Source organism: Carassius auratus, chromosome 20 (genome assembly GCF_003368295.1).
Source record: "Carassius auratus strain Wakin chromosome 20, ASM336829v1, whole genome shotgun sequence".
Lineage (NCBI taxonomy): Eukaryota > Metazoa > Chordata > Actinopteri > Cypriniformes > Cyprinidae > Carassius > Carassius auratus.
The window spans coordinates 28,039,229-28,059,130 of NC_039262.1; the positions used below are offsets into that span (position 1 = coordinate 28,039,229).

The following is a 19,902-nucleotide window of genomic DNA, read 5'->3' on the forward strand; positions in this document are numbered from 1 at the left end:
CTCATATGAGGACTAAACGCATGTTAATTTTTATTATGGGAAACATAACAAACGAACGCACTAATATGCAAAAACACACTAATATGCAAATTAGATTTAATTTTAGATGCATTATATATAATGAGAAAACCTGTTTATGGCCATTTTACACGCATTTTGCATAAATAAAAAAATTATCTGGAGCTCGTCAGTATTTGCATACTTCGCGACAGTCGTCTGGACTGGTGTGAGACAAAAGGAGAAGTTGGAAGGGAAGGAGTTCCCTCCCACAAGCGGAGAAAAACTCTGTGATGTCTGATACCCACTCTCAGGGATCCGAGGTTATGATAGTAACCAGAGACGTTCTGTTATTTTAACAACTAGTCAGAGCTCATTTTCCTCGCAGTAGTAGCATGCGTGTGTGTGTGTGTGTGTGTGTGGCAGTGACGCAGGAGTCACTCAGTCTGTGAGTCTGCAGATGCACTCGTATCGCTGTGCTGGAGCTGATGCTCGTGTGTTTTATTCGGTGGGGAGCACAGGAGACTCATCTGATCCCGCTGGAGCCCCGCCTCTGCTGCCCGAACTGTATTTATAGCTTATTGCAACAGCAGCATTCAGTCAGTCATTCAGTCAGTGAGTGAGTAACTCTAGTGAAGGATCATCAGCGGGTCTCAGCTCTCTCTCCGCATTCAGACCGGACCAGCATGACGGAGACCGCGTCAGAGCCCGCTCCAGGTGCCCCGGAGGAGCCGGAGGAGAAGCGGGAGACCGACCCCCCGGAGGGCGGCTGGGGCTGGGTGGTGATGCTGGCCTCGATGTGGTGCAACGGGTCGGTGTTCGGTATCCAGAACGCGTTCGGTATCCTGTTCGTGTCTCTGCTGAAAGAGTTCGGCTCCGAGACCGACGATGACCTCCGCTTTAAAACAGGTAATAACGCCGGAGAGCGAGCGAGCCACGTGTGTGTGTGTGTGTGTGTGTGTGTGTGGAGAAGTGAAACATTACACCGCTTCGCCTACTTTCGAAACAAAGTCTTGAAGAAAATAGTACGGTGCTTTAGTGACAGGAAATCGCGTCATATCTATAGCTTGCTGTCACAGGGCATGTTTATCAAGTGGATTTATTTTCGAAAGGCAGATCATATCATATGTGACCCAGGTGCACTAAACCAGTCTACTCTTAAGGGTCATTTATTTGTATTTATTTTGTTTTAAATTGAGATGTACACATCATCTGAAATCTAAATAATCATCTCTCCAGTGATGTGTGGTTTGTTCGGAGGACAATATTTGTCTGAGATACAACTATTTGAAAATCTGGAATCTGAGGGAGCAAAAACATCTAAATATTGAGAAAATCATCTTTAAAGTTGTTCAGATGAAGTTCTTAGCAATGCATATTACTAATCAAACATTAAGTTTTGATATATTTACAGTAGGACATTTACTAAATATCTTAATATCCTAATGATTTGGGCATAAAAGAGAACTGTGTAAGTTTGACCCATACTTTGTGTTGTTGGCTGTTGCTTCAGATATACCCAGAGACTCCAGACTTAAGGTCCAGGGTCACAAATAGGCACAGACCTGCAAGAAAACCTAGTCCAGGAAAATATTAAAGTGTGTTGTGACAATATGGGGATCTATTATAGGCTTTTCAGCTCAAGCTCTGTGAAGCACAAAACAACCGGTGGATGGTATTATTATGATATTAAAGATGTCAGATCATTGTTCTGGCCAGCAGAAATAAAATCTGTACGCAAACTCTGGCTTTGACTCAACATTGCCCTCAGAAAACACTTCAAGCATTGAGTTCATATGTGTGTGTGTCAGCTGCTGGATCAAATGATGAAGACCAGAGATGATGATGATGCAGAGGACAGACTCAGTCCCATTTGAGACAGTTATGGTCAAGCAAAACAAGACTCATTTTATGTACACTCTTAAAAATAAAGGTGCATTAAAAGGTGCTTCACAGCGATACCACAGAAGAACAATGTTTGGTTCCATGAAGAAGCATCTCTTTCTGGCCTTTTTAAAATCTGAAGAACCTCGTTAGCCACAAAGAACCTTTATGAAACGTAAAGGTTCTTCAGATGTTAAAGGTTCTTAATGAAACCATTTAGACAAAACAGGCTCTTTTTGGCATCATTGTGAAGCACCTTTATTTTTAATTAAGAGTGTAATTTTGCTTCTCCAGTGAATGTATCTTGATGTAAGAATCTTTATGTATTTGCAATTAAAGAGATCAAGTTATTTCCATATTCTTTTCACATCTAGTGATGGAAAAGTGTTTTTTTTTTTTTTTTTTTTTGTAAAATCAATTATGGGGCTCTATTAAAAAAAAAAAATATATATATATATATATTAACATCTTTAAAGCATTGCTTATAGAAGATATTTGCATTTAGAAACCATATCGATGTATTGTGCACAGTTTATTCCTTCCGTTTCCAGTATGTTTTGAAGAAGTCCTGGAGCTCTGTAGAAGATCTGCAGAAGCCCAGCAGGACATCGTGATTGTAATGAAGCTTGATGTGCTCTCAGCAGAGATCTGTTAAAGTCATTAACACAACAGCAGAGCGGCTCTAGCTGAGAAACAGTCCTGTCATGAGCAGCTGACCTGAGCCGTCTTCATTCACTAAACGCTTCCTGCCAGACGCTCGTGACCACTGCATACTTGTTAGGTTTATTAAAGAACTTTTAAAGGGGGGGTGAAATGCTTGTTTTCACTCAATATCCTGTTAATCTTGAGTACCTATAGAGTAGTACTGCATCCTTCATAACTCCAAAAAGTCTTTAGTTTTATTATATTCATAAGAGAAAGATAGTCTGTACCGATTTTTCCCGGAAAAACACGCGTGGCTGGAGGAGTGACGTGTGGGCGGAGCTAAAGAATCACGAGAGCCAGTAGGCTTTTGAGTTGAGAGGATGTGGAAGCTGTGACTTTACCGTGAGGAAAAAAAACATCATCCAAAACAAACCATGGCTAACAGTCAGATTCAGCCGTTTATTTATGATCCAGAATCAGATCCAGAGGCTGAAACTGAACAAGAGCAGCAGCAGCAAAGGCGTCTCTATGTGGTATGTACTGAAACTGTATATATTTGCTTAGCGGTTTTGGAAAATTACTAAGTTCCACTTTATGTTGTCTTTTTTTTTTTTTTTTTTTTTTTTTTTTTTTTTAAGGTGTACATGTGGAAAGTGCAGTTTGATGACAACATCGCATGTTGTTTACTTGATGTGCTTACGCGCCGATAGCTAAGTTAACAACACAGAGATATTTGAAGCAGTTTTACTCACCGCCTGCGGCTCCAACACACGATCGTGACCCTTTTTAGTTGGGACTGCATTATCCTTAAGAAATAAACGATGTGCAATCCGAAATGCAGGGAACAAACACAAACACTTGCACAACTCCGTTGATACTCTGTAAAAATAAACTCCATCCACTGGTCCCTTAATGCTGTTTCTCTTTTGGTAATCTGTGCAGGGTTGTCTTGCCCTGGCAACCAAAAACACACTTCTTTTGTGACATTTGGCGACGCTCTCGCTCTGATCAGTGAAGTCTGTTGTGCTCTCAGTGCTCTGCTATACGGGAGCGCGCGCTCTTCCGGCAGAAGTGCCTCAGGACCCATATAAGGAAATTCCGCTCCATCTAACGTCACACAGAGCCGTACTCGAAAAAAACTTTCCCAAACTTGTGACAAACCGGAAGGAGTATTTTTGGAACAGAAATACTCCTTCAAACGTACAACTTAATTTTTGAAACTGTGTCCATGTTTAGCATGGGAATCCAACTCTTTAACAGTGTAAAAAACTCAGTATGCATGAAATAGCATTTCACCCCCCCTTTAAGTTCTACCTCACTAATTACTCTTATTAACTTATCTTATTTGATCTAAAATACAACAAAAGTAGTAATATTGTGAAATATTTGTACTATTTAAAACACTGTTTTCTATGTGAATATCTGTTAAAGTGTAATGTATTTCTGTGATGCACCGCTGTATTTTCAGCATCATTCCTCCAGTCTTCAGTGTCACATGATCTTCAGAAATCAGAATAATATGAAACATTTCTGATTATTATGAGTGTTGAACACAGTTGAGTACATTTTGTTCAGGATTCTCTGAAGAATAGAAAGATCCAAAGATCAGCACTATAAGGCCTGGAAACAGTATAAACTTTAACATTGTGATTTTCTGTAAAGCTGCCTTGCAACAAAGTGTTTTGTGCAAGTAAGTTTGACTTTGACTTGATGTTCGGAGTCTCATGTTTGTCAAACAGTTCAAACAAACGCACACACGACAGACCTGCCATAAACTCACTCTAGACACCTTAGCAACCACTCCAAGCACCTTAGCAACTGAGGCACACATCCCTCCTCCTCAAGTCCTTCAGGTCAGTCTTGAAGAGTCCATGAGGCCTGTGTGAGCACGACTGCGTGTCTTGGAAGATGATGTGACTAATGATGTTAGACGTGTGTCTGGTTTCTCCGTCTCAGACACATTGAATTATACACTAACTGCAGGATGTAGAATCATAATCATCATAATAATAATTCAGCCCAGATTCAGTCCAACCTGGAATAAACAAACGTCTAAAAGTCTTTTGAGCAGCGTTGGTGCTAACACCAGTTACGTAATCAGATTACTCTTTAACTAGTATAGTAGCACAATTTACATTTTAACTAAAAATCTGAGTACTTTCTCAATTAAGTAACACAAGTTACCTTTGTTATTGACTGATATCTCTATTGTCCCGTGTTGAGAGACACTTCCTTCAGATCGAGGCTCATTCATTTCACTTTTAGTGTCTTTAAAGATGTAAAAAATATAACCGTTTGATTTTATTTTTGTAAATAAGCAAGCCCAGTCCAGGTGACAGAAAGTAGCGAAAAATGAACATAACATATTACCTTGCATAAATATTTACTAAGTAATGCAATTAGTTATTTATGGAGTAATTGATTACTGTAAAAAGTACATTTCCCCAGCACTGCTTTTGAGTTTGACAGAGGAATGAAAGTGCTTGCTTTTTATGCTTGCTGTCCGTTTTCAGTGGGAAGTCCTGTTTTCTGAAGTGTAAACATTTTAAACATGGTGTCAGATATAGCAAGATTATTTTTCTGTCAGCATTAGCCCGTTTCTTTCAGACTGTGCTTTAGTCTGGTTTTGCCATTGGGATGCAGATGTGGAAGTTAGACGTGTTAACTGTGATGGTAATTATCGTGATGTTTGTTATAAGTGACTGGGCAGCATGCTGGTGCTGTTTGGTGCAGTTTCACTGGTGTAACGCATAGCTCAGTCTCAGTCAGTCATGACATCCCAGCATTCATGAGCAGAGAAACAGGTTTCATGAGACGAGCATGCAGTGCTGTTATCAGTGAGATAAGACACAACACCAGACACTGGGCCCATCCATCTCCACTCATTCCCAGCGTCAGCAGACAGATGTCGGCTCGGTTCATTTGCCGTCTTGGTCAAACACATCTGAGTGACTGAATGCGTCCAGAGCACTTTCTCTAGAAGATCTTTAACGCACCTCATTAATGAAACACAATATCTGATAGTATGAGACACAAACTCACACAGTGGGAGAAACACAACCAACTAATCGTCTAATTAACTAGGTTCATAACCCAGATGATTCCCAAACAATATGGCACCTATGGAACCGCTATGCACCGGACCGAATCAGAACACAAATTTCGGTGCCTCAGCTGTTTCCTCCAGCGAAAATCTAGCCCTTAACACATATGAATGCATACTTTAATTATACTTATTTAAATATACTTAATTTAATTATACGTACTTTATACATAAACTACTGTGCAAAAAAATTAGGCACGTTAGTATTTTAGTAAGAATGGTGTTCGGACAGTTATTTATATATTTTGCTGTAGTGTGTCAGTTGAAAATATCAGTTCACATTCCCCAACATTAATTTTGCCATTCATTTTAGTAATAATCTAGTGAGAATTCTGAATGCACAAGCAGTCTGACAACACACGGTGCTCCACACAGAGACCTGATCTCACCATCATCGAATCGGTCTGTGATTACATGAAGAAACAAGCTAAATTCAGAAGAACTGTGGTCGTGTCTCCAAGTTATTACTTTATAAAGAATGAGCATACAGTCATTCACAGAACTGATTTAAGACAGTGACAGACAGCACTCATCTTAACTAAATATCAGAGAGAGTGACAGAGATACAGTAGAAACATTATGTGTGGTTTTGTATTAAATAATGACCCAGATTGTGAAATACATTTATTAGGCTTAGAGTAAGGATAGCACAACTTTGAAATGAGAGCATCCAAGGAGCGTGTAAAAACCATGAATTTAGTTTAAATATTTTTAATGTTCTTTAATGTTATCCATAGTTTTTTGTGGCTTTTATTTATTAAATTTTTTGTAAGTATCGGTTCAGGGACCATTTAGGCACCTGTACTGTTTTAAAAGTATCGAAATGGGACCGGTATCGTAAAAAACCCGATCGATACTCAACCCAACCAAACTGGTCATAGAAAGTTTCAATGAACTGGATTACACAGTTTTAACATGAACTAATAAACTTAATATGATGCATATTTGTCAGCTATACATAAATGAAACAGGTCATGATTTCTGCAATTTTATGAATATTTTTATCATATTTAATATATTTGTCATCAGTAAATCTTATTTGTATGTATGAGAGTGAATATTGCCCTGTTCTACATTTAACCATCTTCATGTTCAGAAAACTGTTGTTCATTTTTTTGTTATTCTTAGCAGTTTAAACCAAATAAAAATTGTTAAAATAAATGGAACTAACTTTAAGTAAACATTTAAATTAAAATTCATGTAAGTAAAAAAATGCTAATTTCATGCATTCATTATTTCAATGGAACACATTTGATGTAAATAGTTAATAAAAAGCTGTAACCCATGATTTTTTTGAGTTCAGAAATCCTTCCTTTTTAATTTATGTGTGACTGACAAAGAGCTCTAGCCTAAATAGTCTAATCATAAAAATGTTTATTATAATCAGTCTGATGTATTTTTTTATGAACTGCAGTAAATGGGAGGTCAGTAGCTCTCTCTCTCTGTGTGTGTGTGTTTGTTTGAAAGAGTGTTTGTGTTCATGTGTGTGTGTGTGTGTGAGAGAGACTGAGAATGAGTGTGCTTGTGTGTTTGTATGTGTGTGTGTGTGTTGTGCATGCAGCAGTGGATGTTTGAGGCTGATTGTTGTCGATCCTGTAGAAACTCTGCCTGGGCATCTTTTATTGACTTTACCTTGACACAAAAGAAGAAAGGTCTGTCAGTCCAGCCTTATTTTGTGTAGTGAGCTCAGCCCTTGTCCTCTTGGATATTCTCTGTGAATTTGTTTATGGAAGTAGACGTTGAACAGGACGTATCCATAGTGTCCAGTTCTTCCACAGTTCCTCCTTCCTATAAGCAGCGGAGTCTGGCCTTGGTTATGTCAAGCAGTTGGTGACAGATGAGACGTGCACTGCCGCACATGTGAGTTAATGGTCAACAGAGCACTTGATCTGTGTTTACACACGCTTTAGGTGAAGGTTCCTGCAGATAAACAGGTGGGGTAAACACGGGAATGGTGAGGAGCGTCCTGTAGGAGAACCAATCGCCACTGCTCTACAGCATGGCAACATCACCCTATAAGCCCAGCGCTCTGTAAAGAGATGTGGCCGCTGCTTGTGTGTTGATAAGGGCCCCATACGAGCGGAGAGAACACGAGTTCAGATATGTCTGAGGCCTAACATTAACACTAACGTTTCCGCCATGTTTCCACATGTCCACAACCTTTTAACGTGTTTCGGGACAGTGTCGATTAGAACAAATATTACATAATATTATTTGGGGTGTCCCCGACTAAGGATTTTCATAGTCAAATCGGAATTTTTGAATCTTGCCGATATTCGACTGACAGTCGAATCATTTGTTTGGGGGCGGGGCAGAATACAGTAACAAGAGTCAAGTCAGACATTCGACTAACATAATTACTGATGATAACACACAGGGAAAATGTGTAACGAACACCTTGAAGATATAAACAGGGTAAATAATGTTTTATGTTTTGTTTAACAGCTAGCTAACACTAAACGTCAGCTGTTAACAGTTTTACAATAATCTCATTATAAAGTTATAAAGCCTATATGACAGTAGTTATTAATGTTCTGCATTTCTGTTTTGAGCTGCGCGCTGAAGATTTCCAGTAGAGTGACGCATTTGATAGCAAGTTTTTAATAAATGGGATTCAACTAATAATTTCATATAGAATACGCTTCGTTATTTATACAACATAACGTTAATATTAATACTTATAGGCTATTTGCTAAAAGGGCCCGAATGCACATGAACATATCTGCAGGGCTCTGAATGCGGACGCGTTCTTCACGAAACAATTTGCAGAAACACGGAAGCTAAACTAAACATAGCATTTTAGTGTAATGGTCTTCTCATTATAATAGTATGTATATAACAGTCCCAGTCATAGTTATTAATAGTCTGCATTGTAGTTCGACCTGCTCGCGCTGTGCGCTGGAGAAATATCACCGTAGTACTACAATGAAGCGCTTGACTAAAAACCAAATGCATCTTACATCAGGTAAACGATATATCCACGAGTTGAATCAGGCTCCTCGAATCAAAGCATTGATTCAAAGATTCGATTCACCTCTAAATATTAACCCTTTTTGGTGTAAGATAATACACAACCAAAAAAAAAAAAAAGAGAGAAAGCAAAATAAATAAATACATTCAATAAATAAATTATACATAAATTATATGAATATAATCATATTAAACAGGAGACTTAAAGTAAACTATAAAATTATTCCATTTACTAAATAATTAAAGTTCCCAGATCATCTAATTTTTTTCCATTTCAGAAAAAAAAATCATGGTATCCACTAGCCATTGAAAGAAATTTAGAGGCTTGTTAGATTTCCAAAGGAGCCAAATATGGTGCCAAGCTAAGGAGGTAAAATATAAAATTTTCAATTGTTTAGAATTAAACTGAGACCAAATCTTTAATACCCCAAAGATTGATATAGCTATAGCTATGCTATGATTTCAGTTATGTCATCATTCAGCTCAGTTCAGTTTAAATAGTATCTGTGCAATCAAGTCAATGATATCGCTGTAGATGAAGTGACCACAACTAAGCAAGCCAGACAAACCAAAACTCCATCCGTGACATAATGGAGAAAAAAACCATGGGAGAAACCAGGCTCAGTTGGGGGGCCAGTTCTCCTCTGACCAGACGAAACCAGTAGTTCAATTCCAGACTGCAGCAAAGTCAGATTGTGCAGAAGAATCATCTGTTTCCTGTGGTCTTGTCCTGGTGCTCCTCTGAGACAAGGTCTTTACAGGGGATCTGTATCTGGGGCTCTAGTTGTCCTGGTCTCCGCTGTCTTTCAGGGCAGTAGAGGTCCTTTCTAGGTGCTGATCCACCATCTGGTCTGGATACGTACTGGATCCGGGTGACTGCAGTGACCCTCTGATCTGGATACAGACTGGATCTGGTGGCTACAGTGACCTCGGAACAAGAGAGAAACAGACAAATATTAGCGTAGATGCCATTCTTCTAATGATGTAGCAAGTACATAGGGTGTTATGTGAAGTGTTTCCGGTTCCGGTTTACCTAATTAATGCAGCCTAAAAATCCTTTAACAGATTTGGATATTAAAAGCATATTAGTATGTTATGTGTATGCCAGGTTAAAGAGATGGGTCTTTAATCTAGATTTAAACTGCACGAGTGTGTCTGCCTCCCGAACAATGTTAGGTAGGTTATTCCAGAGTTTAGGCACCAAATAGGAAAAGGATCTGCCGCCCGCAGTTGATTTTGATATTCTAGGTATTATCAAATTGCCTGAGTTTTGACAAAGCAGCGGACGTGGAGGATTATAATGCAATTGTCATGATCTCTAGCTGAAGGGCCCATGAGCTTCATTCCAGACTCTTGCCCCTTCATCCTGGAGTCCATTTTCCATAATCCTTTGCCCAGAATCATCATCAATTGCAAATGGTTTTTATGATTGTTTTGTGGCCTGCCCTGACCATTGGCCTTTTACGGATCCCTCTTTGTCTCTGCCTGGGATATTATTGTTTGCTGGTACTGAACCCTGCCTGTCTGACCACGTTTACTAATAAAGCCTGCATTTGGATCCTCAATTCTGTTGTTACGATGCCTCCATCATTACAGCAATAAGAGCTTGCTCAAGTACTGAGGTGCTAAACCATTCAGGACTTTATAAGTAAAAAGCAAAATTTTTAAATCTATCCGGTGTTTGATAGGGAGCCAGTGCAGTGTTGACAGGACCGGGCAAATATTGTCATACTTCCTGGTTCTAGTAAGAACTCTTGCTGCTGCATTTTGAACTAGCTGAAATTTGTTTATTAAGCATGCAGAACAACCACCCAATAAAGCATTACAATAATCTAACCTTGAGCTCATAAATGCATGGATTAACATTTCTGTATTTGACATTGAGAGCATAGGCCGTAATTTAGATATAATTTTGAAATGGAAAAATGCAGTTTTACAAACGCTAGAATCGTGGCTTTCTAAGGAAAGATTGCGATCAAGTAGCACACCCAGGTTCCTAACTGATGATAAGAATTGACAGAGCAGCCATAAAGTTTTAGACAGTGTTTTAGATGGGTTGTTACATGCAGAGGTTTAAGGTCCGATAATTAACCTCTGTTTTTTCAGAATTTAGCAGTAAGAAATGACTCATCATCCAGTTTTTTATATCCACTATGCATCCCGTTTCTAACGGGTATGTTTCGCTAGGCCACAAAGAAATACAGAGTTGAGTATCATCAGCATAACATTGAATGTTAACACAGTGTTTTCTGATGATATCTCCCAAGGGTAACTTGTAAAGCATGAAAAGTATAGGTCCTAGTACTGACCCTTGAGGTACTCCATACTGCACTTGTGATCGATATGATACATCTTCATTCACTGCTACGAACTGATGGCGGTCATATAAGTACGATTTAAACCATGCTAATGCACTTCCACTGATGCCAACAAAGTGTTCAAGTCTATGCAAAAGAATGTTGTGGTCAATTGTGTCAAACGCAGCACTAAGATCCAATAAAACTAATAGAGAGATACACCCACGATCAGATGATAAGAGCAGATCATTTGTAACTCTAAGGAGAGCAGTCTCAGTACTATGATACGGTCTAAATCCTGACTGGAAATCCTCACATATACCATTTTTCTCTAAGAAGGAATATAATTGTGAGGATACTGTCTTTTCTAGTATCTTTGACAGAAAAGGGAGATTCAAGATCAGTCTGTAATTAACTAGGTATTTGGGGTCAAGTTGTGTTTTTTTTAAATGAGAGGCTTGATAACAGACAGCTTGAATGTTTAACCTAGAAACACCTAATTTATGCTTGTCAAAAACTACAGTATGCAATGAATAAGAACTTAAAAATTGTTTATAAATGTAAGACTCAAACTTTTTGCTCTTAATTAAAGACTTGTCTTTATCTGAATTATCAAGAGAATGAGCTGTTTCTTCATCTATTGAGCTTCAGTCAGAAAGCTGTGAAAGGATGTGTTTTTTGGATCTCAGTTACTAGTCTGTTGCAGCATTGAAAACATCTTTGAGAATGCCATTTTACCCTCACAACAGTTTGAGAAAGACATAACAGAGACAAGAGGCTACTTACACTAAATACAAACAGCAATAAATACTACTTACACTAAGTACACATTTAAATACTATTTATACCTAGTTGTAGTCATTTGCACCTCAGTGTGCAAACAGTCACTACAAAGTCATTAAAATAAAAAAAAAGGTTTATTTTGTTTCTGTACATCTTATTTTCAACAGAAAACATGTTCGTAGTATCTAATTTTATGGGTTTTTTTTTAAGTTTCTGACGAACTACAATAGAGATTTCGGACCCACTTTATATTAAGTGGCCTTAACTACTATGTACTTACATTTTAATTAATAATTTAGTACAATGTACTTATTGTGTACATACATGTTTTTACATTGTACTTATATTAAAAAAAACTACATGTAATTACATCTGTATTTAATTTCTGTAATTACACTTATAATTACACTGTTGACCCATACTTTACACCTTAACCCACCCTTAAACTTACCCACACCTCCAACCCTCTCCCTAACCTTACCCCTATCCCACCTCAATAGCAGCAAAAGTGTTTTACAATACAATATGAACACAATAAGTACATTGTACTTATTTTTTTATGTAAGTACATAGTAGTTAAGGCCACCTAATATAAAGTGGGACCGAGATTTCTGTTTGAAGATGAGTCTATTTTTTCCCCGTAGTGTAGATTTTTGGCAAATTCCATAGAAATCAATGGGGGTCAAATTAAATCTGCAGATATTTAACTCAACAGGAGGGTAGATTTAAACACGGGACACTGGAGTTTAAACTCAATCTAGCCTCCCTCTGGACACCTGTGGCCTGTCTGACATCCTTAAATGCAATATTGAAACATTATGGGTGTGAATTTTCTTCGCCTATGGTAAAACATGCAGAGCAACATTCCTTTCTAGCAGCAGCATTCTTGTCCCATACGTCACTGTAAGTTACGCTCGTCTGTTGCCAGATCCTACAGCGGTCAGACTAATGTGTGCCAGCTGTGCATGGATCTCCATAAAGCCTGGTGCAGATTCTGCAAAGTCATGCTGAGGATCAGAAGTGCTTCTGGGTAACAAGCTGAGGTTATATAACGAGCTCAGACCTGGAAATGCTCAACGGAAGGATTGGATGATGAAATAAAGCCTCTGTGATCTTCAGGAAGAGCCTGAGGTGGCATGCTGCAGATCCTAGAGAGTGTGTGTGTACATTTTGTCCTTGTTGGGACATCCGGTTCAAAAACTCATCACAATTTGGCCAGATGATGCTACCTCAACACTACAGGACTGCTATCAGTTCACAGGCTGAAACATGTATAAAGAGGCAGAAACCTGCAACAGCCTCACAGACCTGCAGGAGTACACTGAAACTGTGAGTACCTATATCAAGAAGTGCACTGATGATGTGACAGTCACCAAGACCATCACCACTGCAAACCAGAAACTGTGGATGACTGCAGAGATTTTTGGGCTGCTAAAGACCAGAGATGAAGCATTCAGATCAGGACCCAAAGCAACCCTCAAAACAGCAGGAGCCTATCTGTCCTGTGGAATCAAGAATGCAAGACTGTTATATACACAAAAATTCAATAATCACTTCACAGACAGCAGCTACACACGGAGCCTGTGGCAAGCCATTCAGAACATCACTGTGATAATGGTCTGTGATAATGACTAGGGTGACCACCCGTCCCGCGTAGTGCGTGCGCACACAGCGTTTGAAGCCCAATTCATGCGTCCCACAAATTGAGACTGTGTCACGCATAATCAATGCTTGCTCAAAAAAAGTTGGTGGCTATATCTGGAGTCACCAACCCGTCGATCGCGGTCCACAAGTCGATCTTGGAAGCATTTTAAGTTGATCGCGAAGATTTTTCAAATTCGTAGAAAAAAAGGTGCAAGCCTCCAAGAGTTGGGAGGTGCGAGCTTCCGCTGACTGCTCGCGCACCTCCCGAAACAGACGAGACATTTATACTTGACGCAACTATTTTAGACTGAAAACCAGACCAAACAACTGATTTAGGCACAGTTCGGCACGCGCTTCAACTGAAATCTGACAAAGCATCTGTAATATCATCTGTAATATGGCTTGCTATAAATGGCACGTAAAAAAACAGGGTTCAGCTAATAAATGTTTCTGTTGATGCATTACAAAAACATGAGAGGGGAAAAAAAACCCTGGACAAATCATACACTCTTGTTCAACGCGAATGCTGTATATGAGCAGTAATTTATTCCGTCATCACCTGGGTGCTGATATCTGTCTTTAAACTAAACTCATTTAAGCTTTGTCAGTTTAAACAATTAAGAGCCAGAGGAAGCGAGTTCGCGCGCGCAGTGAGAAGATTTGTGCATGCGCTCATCCAAAGCGTGCAAACCTGCGCCTCGGTACGCGCAATTATAAGATCTATATTGAGCAACTACAATTCATTTTAATCCTATAATTATATATTATAATTTATTTAAAGTGAATAAATTGTAATGATAAATAAATAAAATTAAATAGCTAAAGTAAATCGTAAGTGGAAGTGTATTTGTCAATTCTGTCATGAGCACACATCAGCAATTACACATGTTTAGGGGAAAAGGGCATTATTAATATACCATGTAAGGTGGTATATGCTAGAAATGGGTAAACCACTATCAGTGAGTCTGCCCATAGGATGGGGGCACCGCTGTGCAAGGCAGAGTCCCACATTGCCCCTCAGAAACATACCCCTTGTCCCGCTTTGGGCTTATTAGCAGGTGGTCACCCTAATAATGACACATCCCTCCTGGATGCACTCAATCACTTTTATTCATGGTTTGACATGCAGAATGACACACATGCACAAAAACTGCCCTCACCTCTCAATGATCAGGTGCTCTGGCTGTCTCCCGCTGATGTAAGGAAGACCCTATCAAGGATTAACCCACGAAAGGCTGTGGATCCTGATGTCATACCTGGCTGTGTATTGAGGGACTGTGCTGCACAGCTGACAAATGTCCTAATAGATATCTTCAATATCTCGCTGATTCAGGTAGTCGTCACCACATTTCTCAAATCCACAACAATCATACCAGTACCAAATAAATCACCTGTGTCCTGTCTAAATCACTAATGTCCCATAGCACTGACTCCAATAATGAAGAAGTGCTTTGAGAGTTTAGTCAACCCTCCAAATGGCTCTTACCCACCTAGAGTATAAAGACTCTTATGTTGAATGCTGTTCATAGACATCAGCTCAGCATTCAACAAAATATTCCTATAACAACTCAACAAACTAAACCTCCTGGGACTAAATATCTCCCTCTGTAATTGGATCCTGGACTTTCTAACTGGAAGACCTCAGTCAGTCCGGGTCGGCCGCTACACCTTGAGCACTACCACACTGAGCACAGGTGCCCCACAAGGCTGTGTGCTCAGCCCGCTACACTTCACGCTGCTGACCCATTACTGCACTACCAAGTTCAGCTCCAGCTTTAACCACATCATCAAGTTTGCCGAAGACACAACTGTGGTAGGTCTCATCAGCAACATTGATGAAACACCCTATGTTTTTTAATGGTGTGGTGCAAACAACCTGTGCCTCAATGTGGGTAAGACAATAGAGGTTTTGACGGACTTAAGGAGGAACTCCATTGACCACCCCCCATTGACCGTTGACAGCTCGACTGTGGAGAGAGTCAGCAGTGTTGTATGTTTATATTTATGTTTATTTATGTTGCACCGTGGTCCTGCGAGACACGATTCTTCGTTCCACTGTTCACACATGTAGAGAAATGACAATAAACCTCGACTTGACTTGACTTAAGTCCCCATGAGGAAATCTTATACATTATTCAGAATGAAGTTTTTTAAAAACCTGAAAAGACAGAAAGTTTTCTGCGAGTGGTAGGTTTAGGTGTAGGGCTGGTGTGGGGTGATAGACAATAGTTTGTACAGTATAAAAAGCAGTGTAATAGTATTAACAGAGTGTGTGTGTTTCTGTGAGTGAGAGAGTGTGTGTGGGTGTCAGTCAACAGCAGTGCTTCCAGAGAATCGACTCACACGGCTCTGGATATTTCTACAAGCAAACACTGATGTGTCTGTACTGTTTGCTCAGTCCTGCATTTGAATTCTGCTGACATCAGCACTGATCTCTTTCCTGTGATCATGTTCTGTACTGAAAACTACAGAAACAAACTCCACCCACCTAGTCATGTGACCTGATCAAACAGAACTGCTGTAGGAAGTTGAACTGGTATTACAGGAAGTGGAATATGCTGGAATAGAGTGCACACAATTATTTATCATAGGACTTTGTTAAAGCATTATAAGTCATGAACGAAAGCAGCCAGCTACGAGGAGAATCACAACTTCATGAACTTTGATTTGAAGTACAGAAATTATTGGAAAACCAGACAGAAGTACAAGATTTGGACTTAGCTTTATTAAGGGAAAGAACTGCAATCCCATGAAGCAATATGGATGCTATTTGTGATTGATGTGTGTATATCAACAAATATATTTGACATTTGTTGCAATAAATGCATATAATGCATACAAATATTTAAGTAGTTTGAGAGGTTGATGGGAGTGGGCAGGGCTTTAGTGTCCTTTTGGAGATTCTGTGATTGGATACGATTTTTCTGCAGAATTGTGGGTAATGTAGTTTTTCACCAGGAATTCTAATCATGATTAATTATAAAACAAGTTGAAATACAGCAAACAGATTAACAAAAGCACACATCATGGTTAACATTCTCAGAGCCTTATAATTTACCATTCCAATCAGTTTCCTTAAGAACACAAATTAATGGGATTTTTACTTCCAGAGCCCAAATCCATATGATTCAGAGAAATTCAGCAGGTTATGGGAAAATAAGTGTACTTGTGTACTACAGATCTGTCTGTAAGGCCTATAAAACTGCTAACTTTCTAAACCTATATAAACATTCAGACCAGTTCTTATTGATCCTGATTCATCGGAATCACATGCCTGATATTGTCGTCCCGTTGCTGTTGATCTGAAGTCTGAAGCAGTCCTGTGAGGTCCGGTGTTTCTTCAAGGTCTCTGTAAAAGCTGGACTATTTTTAACTGTAGGACACCATCTTAAAAACACTTTTGCTGGGATGCTCAAAATAACAGCATGATAATAATAATAATGTTTATGAAAACAGTATGTTAAGGAATGTCACACAATTTGTTTATTTGAATATAAATTGTAAACCTCTGTTGTGTGCAGCACATTGTTTCCAAAAATAAATTTAATAATTTTTTCAGTTTCATTTAATTACATAAAAAAAGTTAAATTGTTAAAGCTGTATAGGCTACATTCTTTTGATGACTGAATTGCCATAAATTATAAAATGCAAAATCCAGAAAAATTAATACACACAACACATAATATCTAAAAGAATAAAACACATTTCTGATCATAGGGCAGTATGACTGGAAACATTTTTAATATATTATTGTATTTTGTTTTATGAAAAAACTAAATGTATAAATTAAACTAATTAGGCATGCTTTTTATTATTAAATTTTAACTAAAACTGAATCCAGAAAAAATAAAAAGGGGGAAATATGAATGTAGGAAAATATGAGAAGGAATAAGGCAGATTTCTTCCAGCACTGAAGAACCTTGTCCTGTTAAGTTCACCTGTCTGTCAGTATAAATACAGATCAGCACACTCTGGACTTGATGATAACATCCACAATCTTAGCATGAAATGTCCCAGCTAGGAATGATATTGTTCTAAGAATGTTCCGAGAACATTATATGTTCTGGGAGTGTTTTCAGCGGAAAGTTTTATTTTAGTTCCTAGACTGTTCTGCTAAAATGTGGGATAACATTCTATAAAAACATTCTAATAATGTTAACTGATAATGTTTTTAGAACATTATCCCCTAACATTCTAATTAAGATTTACATGGGAAACTTTCCATTGGATCTTGAATGTGGACTCGCATGTTGCTCAGATGTCAGATTTTGGTTGAAAGTAAAAACCCAACTTTGGTCCGCTTCATTACATTCATTAAAACTCCAAAAACTGTATTTCCAACTTAACTTATTATAGACCAGGTTGACTTTATTTTTATTATACATTAACAAAAGTTTTTTTTTAAATTGAGATTACCAGAGGTTTAGATGTTGTATGTTTAAAGTAATAGTTTAGTTTGATGTCACCATTATGGTGATCAGTGTTAGCTTTAGTTGAGCAATTTGACACTTGACTTGTAAATGTTTTTTTCTAGTTTTGTTATGTCAGAAACAGCAAGAGAACACATGGTTATATGATGCTGGTTGCTTATAGATTAAAACATCATCACATAGTGTTCTGATTATCTGATTTCATCCAATCTAATCTATGGTATGAGTTGCACATTATTTATTCAAGCAACTCAACGGTTCAACAGACTGAGACCAAACTTCAAAGATAATTTTGTCACACGAACGTCAAGAATCAGTGTATAAATCTCAACAATGGTGACATACTTCATGCTGCAGTGTATTCTGGGTGCATCATACAAAATTCCTCCATGACTTCCAGAATGCATTGCGACATGATGCATGTCACCATTGGCGAGATTCTTACACTGATTCTTGATGTCAGTGTGTGTCTAAGCACCAGTGTTGGGAAGGTTACTTTGGAAATGTAATAGGTTACAGATTACAAGTTACCCTGTTTAAAATGTAATAGTAGTGTAAATTTTTTAATTACTTTAAAAAAGTTATGTAACTAATTACTTTTGAGTACTTTTTGATTACTTTTATAAATTTCTAATGAATGTTTATTTGCAACTGTTAATCATCTTCAACCATTTACACCGTGCAGGTTTAACCTTAAAGTAGTGCTCAACACTGTCAGACTTTCACCATCCTTCATCACTTGAATTAAGATGATCACATTTGAACACATCCACCACACAATCAGACTTTAGTACTGCCTTTTACTTTGAGATTGATCTGAAGTTCAATGCAGATTTAAAATCAAAATAAATAGTTTATAGATACTGTTTTTGAAACCAAATCTTTGTATAATTACAGCCATCTAACTGCATCTAACAGTGGTTTGGGGAAAAATAGTTAATAAAAAAAATAAAAGCATATACATCAACTATTGTCCTATTTTGTGTACTAAACTCCTGAAACATTGGTGTCTTTTTGAAACACTGCTGTCTCTTTGTATATGATATGATGATAGTTTCTCAAAATAAAAATAAAAAAATAGGCTGGGAAATCTCACACTCATACACCCACAACCCATTCTGAAACATGGACAATCCTATTTTTATTTTTTTATGGACCTGACATGAAAAATGTGAATCCTTAGGTTGGGGGACTTGCAACATAATTAAGAGTTCTCTCCTGAACTGCACCTTCACTTCCATTCTCCATCCATCTCTCTCATGACTTTAATACTGAAGATTTTTATTTGACTTTTACCATGTTGTAGGTGCATTTTTGTTTTGTTTTTTGGCAAATGAATTACCACTTGTATATATTTTTACAACAAAATCCATGTTAAACCACGGTTAGTACCATACCATAGGCTACATTAATTTTCCTAAGGAAATATGATGATTTGTCTGCTTTATTACTACTGTAACATTACAATAGATAATAATGACGTCGTTTATACAGTATTTTGAGTGAGTGTGAGCAATGTGCTGCTGCTGCTACTTGACTAATTAAACAAAGACAAAACTACATTAGCATATTTACAGATGAAACTGACCTGCACCTGAAACCCTGAACAGAAGTGTCGCTTCTCTGCTCCAGCTGTGCGCTACACAGTTCACTCTGGTCTATCTCTCTCGCATTGATTACTCCGGAGTCTGATCCAAACCGTTCAGCGGAGGCGCAGAGAGCGCGCGAGCCCAACCATGGCCAGTCACAACTAACCGATTCATGATTTATTAGAGATTTAATTACCGAATGGCGGATTCGGAAATAATCGCTTTAGTATATTCGGCCTGCAATTATACAATAACAATATCAAAGTAGAGGGCCAAAACGTCTGCCAGGCCACCGGGAATAGTCCCGGTTCTCCCAAAGTCCAGTCAGCGCCTGATTTCCACAGAAACGCAGAACATGCAGGATTCATATTCAGTCTTTTTGCGGCTTAATATTCACAGACACCAGTCCATATCGCGTTTTTATTCAAGTGTACTGACCTACTTTTGATTCATTCATCCGAAATGTGGCATATTTCGTCCGCGTTATAGGCTGAATTCCATTTTTATGACTGAATTCTACGGATTATGGGACACATGTCTTAGTGCAATTTGGGAAAGAA

The 19,902-nt window shown here is 38.3% G+C and overlaps 1 protein-coding gene across 2 annotated transcripts in view; it reads left to right on the forward strand.

Moving 5' to 3' along the window:
- The first annotated feature begins 305 nt into the window (after positions 1-305).
- LOC113037712 (monocarboxylate transporter 10) overlaps positions 306-19,902 on the forward strand; it is a 47,948-nt gene continuing 28,351 nt past the window's right edge. Inside the window, exon 1 of one of the 2 annotated variants that reach the window (XM_026195053.1) lies at positions 306-906. In XM_026195053.1, the coding sequence (XP_026050838.1) occupies positions 684-906 (223 nt within the window). In that variant the 5' untranslated portion in view covers positions 306-683. The remainder of the gene's footprint in view (positions 907-19,902) is intronic. The other variant, XM_026195052.1, reaches the window with a different exon arrangement.